Below are 17079 nucleotides of genomic sequence, written 5' to 3' on the forward strand. Positions count from 1 at the left end.
TGTTTTCCCATCCGATTCAATAATTATAAAATCAGCAGAGTATCAATTTCAATCTTTTGTTGGCATTCATAGCCTTGTGGCCCATACTTGACAGCAATGCACATAGAACCAACAAGGCACTTAGTGTAGAACTATAACTGAAACTGGCTATTATGAAATACTGTTGATCTTCGAACCTCTACTTTCCATTGTTCGAAAATAGCTCTACATGCACGAAAATAGCTCTACATGCATGTTAGGGGAAGAATTTTGGTGCAGTCAAAACACATTGACTGGCTTTGTTTTCCTATCTCTACAGTTCAGCGTCGGGACACTACAAAGTGGCAGTCGGCTGCAAGCATAAGCAAACTAAAATTACAACCACTAGGTGGGAGAAGAGTGGTGTGAGGAAACAAGCCCCACCTTCCTCTCACAGAGCAGCCAGCCAACCTGTGTCCTATGCCTCTGTGAAAGCAGAACTGACTCATGTTCACAGGCATAGCTCGGCAATGTGAACCAAAAAGTTAACTTCACTAATCATTAATCCATCATTAAAAAAGTTACCTTCATTGAATATTAAAAGTGTTACTTTGTATTAGATTTATTAGAAGTTAAAACTAATTGTTAACCCATAAACTTTATGTTGCAGATGTAGTGAGACGAGAAAACGAAACAAATGTATTTCCGGTGCTCAAATAAAAAATGTTTTGGTTGGGGAAGTTCAGCTAGGACATCATAGATAAATACAACAGTTTAATCATTTAGTTTTGTGATTCTGACACAAGGTGCATATTTTCCTTCACAAAAATCAAAATTCAGTTTCCAACTGAGAGCGAGGCTCAATTAGTACGACATTTGTTTGCCCACAGTAAAACGTTGTTCCACAGCTACACTCAAGGGTACAGGGGTATTGCATATAAATAACTTTACTAACACCTATTCTACAAGAAATAATACATCAATGAACGAGTCTTTTGCTTTCATGTCCAGTCACATTTTTACTAGACTCTCGGTTTCGCTTGTAACCCTCTTACAGGCGCATTTTTTTAAGCATGTCAGCTAAGATAAATTTTTAGCTATCCTATTAGGATTCTGATCAACTGACTCTACTTCTTTTTGGGTAATTTTATTTTTGTGATTTAGGACAAAAAACTATGGTGGTACATACAGGGTGGTTCATCTGAAGTTTCAGAATTGATTATCTTGAAAACTATACATCGGGAAAAAATAGCGAGTAAGACAAGTTTGTACGCTCAAAGGGGGACCCCCAGCCCCTGCCCCCTTGGATGGGGCGGGGCAACTTTTAAATCTTAAGTGGAAACCCACATTTTTTTATTGCAGATTCAGATTCTCCATAAAAAAGTAATCAAGTTTTGACTGAAACATCTGTTTAAACCATTGACAGATGGCACTGAAATTGAGAAAAATTAAAATTGGGGAAGAACTCCGTGATCCAAGAAGGACATATCAAATTGATACAAATGTGCACCAATGCTTTCATTACACCAAATTAAGCTATTTATTTTACAAAATGTGTCCTACCTGCCACAGTTTTTGATGGACAGAGGTGGAGTGGTATGAAAATCTCGTTGGGGAACTCTTCACCATTGCATTACTCACCCAACTGTGGCGCTACCATGACGAAACTGCAAACTATGGCACAGTATAAAGGTCGGTGCAATGCGATCAGATGTCACTTCAGTCTCTGATTGTGAACCATAAACATCAACTGACGAAAGCAAACTATTCTTTAGTGAAACATGGCTCACTATCCTCCTACAGAGATTGACGTTAATTTTAGGTGAATGCCATAACAATTATGCTACAGCTGCGCAATTGTATGCGGATCGTTTCCCAAACAGATGACATCCAAGCGTAAACATTATTCAAAATTGCACTCAAACTAGGCAACCAATGTGGTTCCAACATTGCTCTCCATTACGCTAAAAATGTGCAGTTGATGTGTCTTGCTCGAGTTATTCTAAATATATCAAAGTTCTTCCCCAATTTTACTTTTATCTTGATTTCAGCGCCATCTGTCAAAGGTTTAAAAAATGTTTCAGACAAAACTTGATTACTTTGTTTTAATGGAGAATCCGAATATGCAATAAAAATGTATGTTTCCATTCAAGATTTAAAAGTTGCCTTCCACCCCACCCAAGGGGGCAGGGGATGGACGTCATGTGTAGTGTCATTTGATGTCCCCTCTTTGAGCTTACCAACTTGTCTTACCCACTATTTTTACCTGATGTATAGTTTTCGAGATAATCTCATCTAAAACTTCAGATGGACCACCCTGTATATCACCATGGCACCTTTGTAAGGTATTAAAATTATGATGGCAAATGGGTTTCCCACTTCCCTTTTGTAAGCTGTTATGTGTTGCCATTACATGTAAAAAATAATAAATAGTGTTTTCTGTTACTATTTTGTGTTTTCTTTCACTTTGTTTAAAAAATAATTGTTACCAATATTAAAGTTTACTTACCACAATGTGACAACAATCCTTGAAACTTTTATCATGCAATAAAGATATGGCTGATACAAGTCACAATGCTGTATTATGCCACAAGTGAAGCAACGTGTTCCAACAACAGTAGCGATCACACGACAAACAGAAACGGACTGTTGTAGTAGTTTTCATACCCATGACGTAGTGTACTACCACACAATATCAGGCATAGACAGAGGTGGTAACACGTATTCCCAAAACCTTTGAAATACCCGTACGTTGGGGGGTAAGTATCCTTCCCAAGGATCACAAACGACAGACTAATTTTGCAGTTAGTATACTTCCCATGCCTGTACCAGAAACTACTTTGACGGTATCCAAACTTCCCAATAACCATTAAACCAGCATTGTTTGGTGGAATATATATTTCCCACAGTCTTGAAAGCTAAATTTCACAACAAACAAAAACAACAGCTGGTGCAGCCAACTATCACTAGATGCCAGGAGTGTACAGAAGTGGTAGTACATATTCTCTTAAAACACTGTAAAGAAATACTTTTAGTGGGAAATATATCCCCACGGCCTGCGAAGAAGTCAACAGATGTGTTAGTACTATGCTTCTCTTTAGATGTAGTGACACGCGCAAAAAAACTCTTCCTCTTTTTCTTTGTTGTTGCTGCTTCCGCCACTGAGCTTAAAGTATCTCCGTCCTTTGAGCGTTTGGTGGCTTCAGGTCTCAGAACCTCTTCTACAACTTCTTCCACTTGTTTTCTTGCAACCTGCACTCGACCATTGTGCCACCGATTTTCATTAGTTGTAGGGCTAGAATCTAATTCCACGATTTAGCTTCTACAGTCAATCCACTAACAAAACGTAGTATTAGTTGACCACAACATCACTGCACGTAGGAGAGGGGTGTTTTAATCAGCTTACCGTGAGTTACGCATGTAATTAGTACTCATAGTATATGCACAACTGACCTGAAAGCACTGACAATGCCATGGGTTTTCTGCAGTCACCACTGCAATCTTTTACTGTAACATGCTTCTGATAATGACAAAGTGCCATAATATTATTGTTGAAAATTTGGAAGTTTATGGTAAGAAATTATGGTACCAAACTGCTGAGGTCATTGGTCCCTAAGCTTACACACTACTTAATCTAACTTAAACTGTTATAACGTCAAGCTGAACACACATATTTCAAAACGACACAACACATGTAAGTCACTGAGCAAGTTGACAAAGCAAGACCTGTGAACAAGGTAACATTCGAATGAACATTGAGTCCAAGTCCAGCGGCCGCTGCCTGGCTGGCCGCTTAGGTGGCGCGGCTGCTGCATGGCTGGCAGACAGCGCCGAATGTAGAAGACGCACGTAATTGCGCGGCGGCACTTTGAATGATCGGCTAGTAACAACATAAACTAACTTACGCAAAGGACAACACACATACCCATGTCTGAGGGAGGACTCGAACCTCTGACGAGGGGAGCCACATGGACTGTAACAAGGCACCTCAGACCGCGTGGCTACCCCACGTGGCTATTTTGGTCGAGTTGAATTGTACTTAAAGTAAACAAAGAACAATAAACAGTCGAAACCTAGTTATTCTCACTCGCTCTCAATTGTTTACACCAATCACGTACACCACAACATAGCCACACATCTACATGACATAAACTTGTGGGAACATGGTGTCCACAAGTGGTGCAACATAATTTTTGTCACAGATAGTAGGTACCTAATCAATGATTAGTGGACTCAAAAAAAGTTAACGGAAGTTAAAAGATCTATTAATGTCTTTTGTTTATTCGTTTTTTAAAATTAACTTCAAAGTTAATCCATTGCTCAAGAGTTAACTTTGATAATTAAAGTTGAAAGATTAATGGTCTTGTGCCCAGCTATGGTCACAAGGATCACCAATCCTTCTAGTGCTTTGAGGATTGTACCCGAACTCCATAATGGACCAGGATTAAACCCTCCACTCTTTTCAAAATAAGAAAACAGCAAGTAATGCACAACATAAAGCATTTGGAAATAGCTACCACACAACTGCTTGCTGAGGTTGTCAGTCGTAAATGATGGGAGTTCAGGCCCTACTTCTAATGGTATTTGATGCTCCAGAGTTCAAAACACCCACCACATAAACCAGCCACATTAAATGTGCCCGTATTATACTAACTTTTAAACTTTATAGACAGCACACAAACATATGTGTTTCTTTGTTCTAAGATGCTAGGTCCCATGGCTGAGTACTATGTTGCATTACGCAGTGTATATTTCATACAGACTATTCAATGGCCCACAATTGGTGTGGCACCAGAGCATCAAGCATACTGATACATCATAGTGTTTATGTACTTTTTATTTTGTAAAGATGCCCTTACACATATTCCGCTCTCCAAACTGACCTTCGTCAGATGATGTGTGATACCAGTAACCAAAAATTGGTTACACTTTCGATATTTATTGGCAGAAAATAAAGCTATATCAAAATATCTTTGATAAAATAGTTCATCTGGATACAATTAGCTATGACATACTGTTTATAGGTAATTTTGCATTTTGAAACAGAATTCATATTTATTGTAAAATGTGAATTTTTCAGGTCCCTGGTCATTACTAACACTACGCTGAAATGGAAATGATCTGGCTGTCACTTGCGAACAGTATTTAGTCTCTCATATCTTTTAAAATAAGCAATTCGTTGCCCAGCAGAAATCTGAATTTCAGTAAAAAATTTTATATGCAACTCAGACCCTTTTATTAAGAGGGACCCGTGTCCATATATAAAATAGAAAGAAACTTACACATGGGAAAAAATATATTAAAAACAAAGAATCCAAGACTTACCAAGCGGGAAAGTGCCGGTAGACAGGCACAATAAAATACACACAAACACACACACAAAATTACGAGCTTTCGCAACCGGCAGTTGCTTCGTCAGGAAAGAGGGAAGGAAAAGGAAACATGACAGGATGTGGGTTTTTAAGGGAGAGGGTAAGGAGTCATTCCAATCCCGGGAGAGGAAAGACTTACCTTAGGGGGGAAAAAGGATAGGTACACACACACACACACACACACACACACACACACACACACACACACACACATCCATACATACGTGTACACACACACACACACACACACACACACACACACACACACACACATCCATACATACGTGTGTGTGTGTGTGTGTGTGTGTGTGTGTGTGTGTGTGTACACCTGTCCTTTTTTCCCCCTAAGGGAAGTCTTTCCGCCCCCGGGATTGGAATGACTCCATACCCTCTCCCTTAAAACCCACATCCTTTCGTCTTTCCCTCTTTCCTGAAGAAGCAACCATCGGTTGCGAAAGCTAGTAATTTTGTGTGTGTGTTTGTTCATTGTGCCCTATATATGTGTGTGTGTGTGTGTGTGTGTGTGTGTGTGTGTGTGTGTGCCCGCGCGTTCGACTATATACCTATCCTTTTTTCCCCCCTAAGGTAAGTCTTTCCGCTCCCGGGATTGGAATGACTCCTTACCCTCTCCCTTAAAATCCACATCCTTTCATCTTTCCTTTTCCTTCCCTCTTTCCTGACGAAGCAGCCGCCGGTTGCGAAAGCTCGAAATTCTGTGTGTGTGTTTGTGTGTTTTATTCACTGTGCCTATCTACCAGCGCTTTACCGCTTGGTAAGTCTTGGAATCTTTGTTTTTGATTTATATATGTATGTGTCTGTGTATGTGCGGATGGATATGTGTGTGTGCGCGCAAGTGTACACCTGTCCTTTTTTCCCCCTAAGGGAAGTCTTTCGGCTCCCGGGATTGGAATGACTCCTTACCCTCTCCCTTAAAACCCACATCCTTTCATCTTTCCCTCTCCTTCCCTCTTTCCTGAAGAAGCAACCATCGGTTGCGAAAGCTAATAATTCTGTGTGTGTGTTTTGTTCATTGTGCCTGTCTGCCGGCACTTTCCCGCTTGGTAAGTCTTGGAATCTTTGCTTTTTAATATATTTTTCCCATGTGGAAGTTTCTTTCTATTTTATATATGGTATCTTTTCAGTCACAGGTCACAGAACAAAAATATCAAGAAGTACAGATAAATCAAAAAAGGAAGAGTATTTGAAAAGTTCAAAGAATAATGCAATCAAATACAGCACACCACTGGAATGTTAAGGTAGTGGAAGTATTTCTTAAGTGGCTCTCTCCATAACTTGACATTTTTGACAATATTTCTACTGCTATGTGAATACAGCTCCACTTTGGTGAAAATAAAAGTATCTCTCAATATTAAATACTTTACTGCTTAATCGGCCAATGGTAGGGTATGAATCCGTTGTCTCCCAGGGGAACAGCTCCTTGACACCTGCAGTGTGCGGTGGAGACAAGCTGGTGGTGGCTCCATTATGCTCTAGGGAACATTCATGTGGGCATCTGTGGGCCCAGTGGAGCTTGTGCAAGGTACCATGAAGGCCAAGAGTGTTGTACACTGGTTGAAGACCACATAAACCCTTCGTAACAATCACATTTCCCAACAGTAGTGGCATTTTTCAACAAGATAATACACCATGTTACAAGGCGAGGATAATGATGGAGTGATTCGAGGAACCCAGTGGCAAGTTCCAATTAATGTGCTTGCCCCCAACTTGCCGGATCTTAACCTGATCAAACATACCTGGAACATGAGTGAACATGATGAAGAGCTTATCAACTCCCTCCCCAGAATTTACTGGAATTAAGTTACTTGTGAGTGTGCGCAGATGTGGTGCCAATTCCCTCCAGTGACCTGCCAAGGCCTCATTGCTTCAACGCCATGATGCGTCACCACTTTTGTCCATGCCAAAGGTGGGCATACCGGCTATTAGGTAGGTGGTCATAATATTCTAACTAGTGAGTCTATTTCGTGAGTAGCAATCTGTCCTTTTCATGAAACTGTTGAGCTTTGCAACTACTATTTAGTATTCTCTATATTTTGTAGAAGTTACTTGGGTGGTAACACACACTGAAGTCATTAAATACCTCAAGAGTCTTACTCTGACCACAGTTCTAAAATGTAGGCTGTTGTTTAAACTGGACACACACTTTATATATTGTAAAGCATTCCTGTTGCAAATACAATTCTTTTAATATCCGATACAGAACACCTCAAATGCTTCAACATAATTATATGGTAGTTCTTAACTATCTTTCAGTTTTAAGGCTGAGACAAGTCACCTTCTACTGCATGTATTTTTGGATTATCAGTTGCCTCAAAGTTAGCCAGTGCACTGCTGTGTAATGACATAAAAGAATGACTATATTAATAATGCATGACCAGCATTGCACACTGAGGCAACACACTGTTACCAGTGAGATTTTAATGACAAATAATGGCATAATTACTAACAAAAAGGATACTGATTTTGCTCTCAATTTGTCCTGCATTGTTGCATTTGATAAGAACTTTTGGTATAATAACCACTTAATTCCTTAATAATCTTAACAGGTATAGCAACATCTACAATCATTCACATTAGGACTAGAGCGTAAACATCTGCATTCTGCAGAGTTCTTCTAGTAGAACCATCAAAACATGCCTTACAGTGCAAAACAGTACAACATTAGACATCACTTTAGTTTCAAAAGTTAAGTTTTTGTCACTTCTGTGATCAAAACTGTACAAGTTTTTTTCAAACTTAAAGCAAATGCAGAAAAGTAGTAACTTCCAAACACCCCATGCCTAATTCATATAATCACATTAGACCAACAACAACTCTTAGCCCCAAAAAAAGCTAAGACAGTGTTGCCCCTGGAGACAAAACTCTGTTTACAATTTTTAGTGCATTTTCCTTATGACACAACTTACAATTAGCAACAACTAACACTGTTGCTTACAGGCACGTTTCAACCATAACTAGGACGAGAAGATGGTAAAACAAAAAGTACTTTTTACCACACACTATACAGTGATTTACGAAGTATGGTTGTAGTTAACTGATGTAGATGCCCTCGTCCCTGCTTTTAAATACCTGCGTCCTCCAAGAAGCTTTCTGTGGACTTTGCATATATTTTAATATTGTACACTTTAAACCAGTGCTTGTGAAAAAGGTATAGATGAGCTGTTAGCCATCATTGTCAATCTTAACATTTATAGTTAAGATGTCTACCTTCTTCTCTGACACCCCCTCCCCCCAAAAAAAGGGTCATTGTTTGTCATTTATCTTTTGTTAACTATTTTGGATATTTCTTGCCCTCAGCTCAATCGTTCTCCATAATTGGCTGCTTACTTCCCATTTCCTCTTCTGCTGTACGTTTTCATCTCATTTTGGGTTTCAATTTTCAGTCTCCCCTTCTTTTACCTCTGCTACATATAAGGTCTTCCAGTATTTCTGCCACATTTGCCCTCAGGTGCATAGTTACCTTCCTAATCAATCCCTGATCAGTCTCCCTAGCCAAACACTTTCTGCTCCATCGTCAAACATGTTAACAGCTGGTACTGTATGATGATATGTTTTGTGGTTACATATGTTATCCTAATTTAGCCATCACATAGCATTGTTAACTGTGTGAAGAGCCAATTTAACAAGATGCCATGTAATAGCTGTAGACAACAACTAGGGGGCTGAATTCAAAATTTTCGGGACTGGTGCTCCCATCTGGAAAGTAGGAGCAGTAGATCTTTGCACCACTAGGTGGCGAGAGCTGAATATCTGACGAGTCAGTGTACAGAGTGGCATTCAGCTTGGAGGGTGTGTTGCATGTCCGTAATACCCTGTGTTTGGTGTGTGGCGATTTTACGATGGATCCACAAACAGAACAGTGTGTGTGTGTATCAAATTCTGTGTGAATCTCGGGAAAAGTGGTACGAAGACCCTTGCAATGATTCAACAAGTGTTTGGGGGACAGAGCATGAGCTGTACATGTATGTTTGAGTGGAAGAGCCTGGGCTCTCCAAGACCCAAAAAAACAAGGCATGTGAAGAGCAAAGTGAAGAGCATGATCATCATTATCTTTGATACAAAGGGAATTGTTCACAAAGAATTCGTCCCACACAACCAAACAGTTAATTCCATGTACTCCTGTGAAGTTTTGCGACGGCTACGTGAAAACGTATGGCGACGGCGGCCTGAACTTTGGCGTCAAGGGAACTGGCTGCTGCATCACAACATGCCCAGTCACAAGTCCTTCCTCACCAGGCCCTTCTTGGCAAAAAACAACATGGCGGTTGTACCCCACCCACTGTACTAGCCAGATTTGGTACCTTGCGACTTCACGCTATTTCCAAAACTGAAACTCAAGTTGAAAGGCTGTCGGTTTGACAATCTAGAGAGGATTCAAGAAGCATCGCTGGCAGTGATAAACACCCTCAAAGAACAGGACTCCCACAAAACGTTTGACCAGTGGCAGAAGCGCTGGGACCAGTGTGTATGTGCAGATCGGAACTCCTCCGAGGGTGATGGTGACCCTTACTCCGAAGGGGTAAGGTTTCAACAGATGGTAGCACCAGTCCCGAAAATTTTGGATAGCACCTCATATACTGTTGTACTGATGAGCAGCTTATTTATTAAGAGTATATTCAGCAACAAATGTACTAAAATTGGTGTAATATACAAATTTTACTATCAAAAAAATACCTTAATTGCTCTCCACTGATCTACTACTTCATGGGCGTTGTTTCATAATGTGCTGACAATGAGAATGCTATTGTAGGAAATTGATATAGGCAAATAAATGAGTAACAGGTGGAATCAAGACTAATAAATTTAATTTCTCTACTTTTGTGAACATTCACTGAATACTATTTTGAGATTGTAGACCAAATTTAAGTGCCAGCAATGCAAGAAGGAAGCGAGCTGCTACTTCCACAGTACATAAATAACTGAAGTAGAGCTAGTGGGCATTTGTAAACTAAAAACGTGTACTCAACTTATACTAATGTACAGAAGCAGAAATATACAGGGTGTCAGAGAAAAAGAAGTCTGGGAATTATGCTGTTTTAGTAGATATTGGAAGTAAAAGAAAGTGTATCTCTAAGGCCACTCTAAGGGTTCAATTAAAAATTGTATGTGTCAATATCTGAATGTTTGGAAAAAAAGGTTTTACTGGATCACAGAAAATGATAATGAAGCAAGGAAATAACAATGTTACTATCAAGAGGTTGAATATGGCACACCATTTAAAACAATAACTGGAGACTGGAATGAGGATACTCAATAAAGAATACTATGATATGCCTTCATTGCCCCAATTATGATATGACAACTCCACAATAAAAGTGAATAACATTTCAGCAAAACGAAAATATGTTAACCTTATTAGGCAATTTATTCCTAAATTAGATAAAATCTTTTACAAAGCATGAATTATTGCAATTCTGAAAGAATATTTACAGCTTAAATGAAGTAACAATAGAAACTAGAAGCTCTGCCTTTCTACACCCAGCTCTCCTTCATTCCACAGGCGATAAAAAAGAGGAATTATGTGTTCTCTGTTTGTTGCCAAATTTATCTCTGAGACTGCCCCCCCCCCCCTCCTTTTTTTTTCCTTGTTTCTAAGCATACAGAATAAACACTACAATTCTGCCAAACATATCCACAGCCCAAAATATCTGTTAGCTCCTGTAAAAATTAAATCTGAAATGGTTTTAAATATCCGTATGTGTCACACTACTGACAAGAACATGACTTTTTCCACTATAATGGGAGTTGTTATATTTGACACAAAGGTATTGAAGGCTTTGTTCCTTGCTAGTGTGAATATAAGGTATATGTAACAAACTGTCCCTTACCACTCAAACAATGCAATAAATATGTCTGTGAAGATATGGAAGTCAGATAAATTGGTCTTACCTTGTGAAGAAGTGCCTGGAGGAGTTTCTGTATTTCCTTGTAATGGCTGGCCGCCGATGCCTATTTAAACACAAAAACACAGGTTATTTCAGAAATTTCAATGCATTTTTGCATAGAATTAAAATGAAATACATTACACTCCCGATTATTCGAGGTAACATGAAGGAGAAGACACACAAATAACCAATAACACAAATAAATGAAATATTTACAAACTGCATTCTTTGTTCAAAAGTTTATTCAAGTTCTGAGCATGGGTACTGGAGACCTGTTTATTTCTTAAAATAGTCTCTGATGTTGGTCTGTTTCTGAGAGGAGCTCACATTTTTTCAGACGGAATTTCGAAGTTTTCTTGCAGCAGTAATGTCACTGTTCTGAAACCCTCTCTGGCCCATATAACCTAGAAAAGTATCAAAACATTGCAATGCCGTACAATGACTGTCAAGTCACTGTTTTCATACCCACTCTCACATTCACTTTTCTCTTCTCTGTTTCGTTGTGAAGCAGTGGTCACAATTTCGGTATCACTCGGGTACTGGAGGCCACTTCACATGTGATAATCTTCAGCCACTCAGCCAAGTTTTCTTCATTGAGATCTTCAAAACCATTTAAACCTGCTCCCAGGTTCATTATTTGTGACATCTGTCACTTCTCTTGCCATTTAAACCATGAAAATCATGTTCTTCAATATCTCAAAGAATTTCCCTCCGTGATTGAACTGATGTATGTGGGTTTACTTCCTGCTGAGCATCAGATGTCTAGTCTATGGCAATTAGAAATGTCAACTTCTTCCAGAAAGTCACCAAATCATCCTCATCAACAAACATTCTTTGTAGTTCAGCCCAGTTGTGCCATTTTACTGATGCAATTGTCCACTGGCTGTGTAACAACAGTCACATTGTTGTTGTTGTTGTTGTTGTTGTTGTTGTGGTCTTCAGTCCTGAGACTGGTTTGATGCAGCTCTCCATGCTACTCTATCCTGTGCAAGCTTCTGCATCTCCCAGTACTTACTGCAACCTACGTCCTTCTGAATCTGCTTAGTGTATTCATCTCTTGCTCTCCCTCTATGATTTTTACCCTCCACACTGCCCTCCAATGCTAAATTTGTGATCCCTTGATGCCTCAGAACATGTTCTACCAACCACTCCCATCTTCTTGTCAAGTTGTGCCACAAATTCCTCTTTTCCCCAATTATATTCAATACCTCCTCATTAACAGGTGAAAACTTAATTACAGTGAGAACATCATCAGATACTAGAATTCTATCAACGGGATGTGATGCAGCGTTATCAAGTAATGGAATAGTCTTCTGTGGCAATCCTTTCTCTTCTTATGATACAAAATGTGTGTGAAACCAGCTTTGAAGATTTTATGATCCATCTATCCTCCTTTTTAGCTTTGATCCTTGGCTACGATATCCTTGAATACTCGAGGTATAACCCCACCCCTCCCCCCAATCATTACTAACTTTAATTAGTGGTTTCCAGAGGCATTAGCAGAGCACAAAATTCTAATGTGTTCTTTAGATGACTTATATCCAGGAGCAATAAATCCACTCTTAAAAGCAAGGGTTCTGCTTGGTAGACATTTCCAATACAGACCACTTTTGCCTGCATTATAAATCTGGTCTACTTCCACAAATTTTTGGAACTCTTTCCAGAAGGAATCAGCTGACACATCTGAACTACGCCACTCTCCTCACACAGTACGTTTGCGAATTCCCTGACATTTTTTAAAATCTGGTTAGCCAACAAGTTGAAGCGTTAAATTCTCCCTCTAATCCTAGAGCTTCATGAAAGAATTTAGCTTTCTTGGCACACACTACGCCTGAAACAATGAAACCTTCTGCAAGGTGGTGTTGTCTAGAACTAGAATTGATTTCCTCACGAAATCCCGTATTTTCTGCTCATTCTTTTTAATATCCCAAACAGTCTGCATACCAATACCATAATCGCGACTTAGTTTTACACCGCTTCTCAAATTTTCCAATTAATTATTAATTTTTGTTCACTGTCAACACGTTTCTCTACCATATCTTTTACAAATTTCTTTCAACCTGCTCCACTGACACTAACACACTGATTAAAATCAGAAAGCGGAGTTTGTTTTCAATTTACACAGAACAGACTGGCTGATAACAATGGAAATGGTACTCTATTGTCACGAGACGTATTGTTTATTGTTGTTTGCCACAGAAAAATATTGCACTTTTTTTAAAGGAAGAATGATCCACAAACTTGAATAATCTGCAAACCAGATAATACACAAACAAAGAATAGGCAGTGTATTCAAAAGTACATGAGAAAACACCATAAAAATTTGGTAAGACAAATAACTGAGAAGCATAAAAGTATGAAGAAAACGACACAGAAATTTATGCTGCAGACACTACATGTAGTCTGTTAAGATAGCAGACAACACAATAGCTCAGAACAGCAAGAAAATTTTGCAAGACATCTTTAAAGGTTTATAATGCCACATGAGGTGTTTAAAGCCATTTACATGGTACTAACCACTAGTTCTCTGAATGCATGTGTAGCTGGTGAAGTCTAGCTAGTACAACGAAATACTGCCAGTTGGTATCTCACAAGTTCTTGGGAAGTATGTGAAGCTGGTGAGGTCTACCTAGTACGATGAAATACCGCCAGTTGGTACTTCGCACTCCCTTTGAGTGTGGCTTTTTGCTATATGGTCACGTTTAGTCTTTACGTGCATTTCGCCATTCTCGTGTGTTGCCCATCTTCCAAGATTAACAATGGTGGGTGTCTGGGAACAGCGTGTGTGCATATGCTTTTGATTTCAGACTCAGAAAAACATTACATACACACGACATGTTGAAACAAGCATTTAGGGAAGACACCATAGGTCACAGTCAAACTTAGAAATGTTTTAAATGTTTCCTAAATGGCAGAGCATCGTTTGACAATTATAGCAATTCAGGACCAGCATTACTCCTGAAAATGTCACTGCTGTTTGGAATACGGTTCTTGAAGATCTTAGGTAGACCATCCAGGCGGTATGCAATGTAGTGGGGCTGTGATAAGAGGATTTTGTCTGACAAAACTTCAACTACTAATGGAAAAAACTAATAGACGGAATTTGAAAATAAGCCTGAATTTTTTTTTATAGGCCTAATACTAAAACTACGTATAATCATCACTTCAAAAAGAAAATATCAAAAAAATTAACAATGGTATCACAGGATGAGCTTCTGTCCAGGGCAGCTAAAGACAACAACTGGAAGGATAGCAAAAGAAATAAACAGATAAGTAAAAACTTTTGAAGTGCCTCGAATGGAAACATTAGTTAATATTTGTGACCACTCAAAATCTAAGGACTGCTCAACAACTAACTGAAAAATGGTTGCTAATAATTATTAGCAGAGACAAAGACAGTCAAATGGATCAGAGAATACACTGATTCCAAGAGATAAGAGAAGACCGAGCCAAAGACGCAATGGGAGCTGGGCAAAGGACATCAAAATCATGCAAGAGCGACATGGTTGTGTGTAGCTGAAGACCACAACATGCTGACAAGTATGGGTGGAGCTTTTACCCAGTAGTAGATGTTTAATGACTGATGATAATAATGACTTTCAAAACATACGAACATTTCTGCCGCATATACGGCAAGGAAAATACAATTGCTTGTTTTCCATAAAGGACTTCTGCAATAAATGTATGCTCTCAGTTTTTGTTATGTATTAAATCCTTCCTTAAGAAAATATGCTGGTCCCCTCAAAAATCCAAATTGAGGTCAATTGACTGCTAAGGTTTTTATTGCATTTTAAGCTTTTGTCTTATAAAATGTAATGATACTTAATATTCATTGTTTGTAATAATACATTTTTATTTGAACCTGCTAAATTTCATTTTTATGTTACACCATATAAAAATTAAGTGACACTGTGTTAGAAATACATAAAACTGCTTACATTTTTAGTGTTATTGTTTTACAATAATAACAATAGGTGACTTCTGTTATTATCTTAGAGTTTCTTAGCTAGCCATTAGTTATACCTTTATCCTGTAACAAATAAGTAATGTTTTACTAGACACATCTATATGGAGAACTCTGTATATTCTGAGAATCTCAACTGCGCTTTTTTTGCATATCTTTACATATGAATCACATGCATTTTTTTTACATTTACAACAATTATCTCTAATTTAGATTTTATTGCACAATCAAACTTCACAAGTTTTTCATTTAGCACCTTTAGGTATTCCTTATACTCTCTCAGCAGCCAAAATGAATGGAGTCTGGAAATTATGAGGATGACAATTCCTGATTGTTATCACTAATTCTTCTACAGCTTTCTTTATAGAAGACTGTCAAGAGGTGGGAGAGCCAGCTATCTGCTTGCACACGGTGTGGGCACTGACCACACCAGATCTACAATGTAATGGAAAACATGCACAGGGCAGCACCTCATCATGGCTCTTATGCTATATTTGTGTGGCATTTGATATCCCACATCCACGCCAAATTTGGCACTGTTATAAAAACTGACTGTTTCTGGAGTTCCCTTTTCTGCACCCTCCTGAACTGTTACAGCCGAGTGCATAGACTTAAGAATAAGCACATTTTTCTTAGTCTTCCCTCTGCAATATGTTAGAATAATGTCATCAATCTTGTATCCTTGTTTTTCAGCTCTTTCAACAGCCTGAGAAAGAAGCTGTCTAATGTAACATTTCTCCCCTTTTGTATGTAAGATACTATGAGCCACAGCATAATATGTTCTCCCAGATCTCAATTCAATTTGTCCCAAATGTGGGAAACCACTTAGAACATATCCAACATTTGTGTCTGCGAGCAGTCAATCCTTTTCAGTATCAGAAAGACCGCGACCACGATAGAAATCTAATACAGTTATCTGTCGACATATTAGTGACAATGGACAAGCAAAAACTTTCACATACTACACTGTATGAAGTTCGTCATTACTGGCTAACAAAAGTGACAAATAAACCAGGTTAAATAAATTTCTGTGAGACGTGGTCAACTGACTGCCTTTGGCAACAAATGGTAAATGTTAATTCTCTTTTTCAATTTGTGTTACAAAGAAAAAAATTAAGGCAAATTAAACCTCCTCTAAAACATTTATAAGTCACATAACTAAACAAACAATTTTAAACACAGAAGAAACTGCATCGCAGAATTTAAAAAATGGTCGACCGATATCCACCAGGCGTTAGTGTTAACACATTTGGACCAGTTTGGTACATTCTAGCATTACTTTAAGGCTACACTGTTCATTCTGCAGGACCATTATGAGGACAACAATGAGAATGCTGAAAAAGAGAGATTTCTACCAAATAAATTAACAAACGACAGAGCTGATGATCCTTGGTACCCAAAACAGCTCAGAACACTTGGAGAAACAACGAGAAAAACATGCCAAATTTAAACAAATGTGAAATCTCCGAGACTGGTGACCCTTCACAGAAGCTCGTAATTTAGTGTGGGCATCAATGCGAGATGCTTACAATAGTTTCCACAAAGAAATTCAGTCTCGAAACCTGGCAGAAAATCCAAAGAGATTCTGGTCATGTGTGAAGTACGCTAGCGGCAAGACAAAGAAAATGCCTCCTCTGCACGATAGCAATAGAAGTACTATTGATGACAGTGTTGCAAAAGCAGAGCTGCTAAACACAGCCTTTTGAAATTACTTCACAAAAGAAGACAAAGTAAATATGCCAACATTCAAATCGAAAACAGCTTCCAACATGAGTAACATAGAAGTACATATCCTCAGAATCACTTAATAAAGTCTTCTGGTCCACAGTGAATACTAATTAGGTTCCTTTCAGAGTATGCTGATGCAACAGTCCCATACTTA

At 38.7% G+C, this 17079-nt stretch overlaps 1 protein-coding gene across 26 annotated transcripts in view; it reads right to left on the bottom strand.

The window, feature by feature from the left end:
• Nucleotides 1-17079, bottom strand: part of LOC126354879 (broad-complex core protein) — a 436861-nt gene that overhangs the window by 138564 nt on the left and 281218 nt on the right. For all 26 annotated transcript variants that reach the window (XM_050004913.1, XM_050004910.1, XM_050004911.1 and 23 more), the window contains exon 5: nt 11238-11297. In XM_050004913.1, coding sequence (XP_049860870.1) covers nt 11238-11297 — 60 coding nt within the window. The remainder of the gene's footprint in view (nt 1-11237; nt 11298-17079) is intronic.

The sequence above is a fragment of the Schistocerca gregaria genome, chromosome 3, assembly GCF_023897955.1.
Source record: "Schistocerca gregaria isolate iqSchGreg1 chromosome 3, iqSchGreg1.2, whole genome shotgun sequence".
In the NCBI taxonomy this organism is placed as follows: Eukaryota; Metazoa; Arthropoda; class Insecta; order Orthoptera; family Acrididae; genus Schistocerca; species Schistocerca gregaria.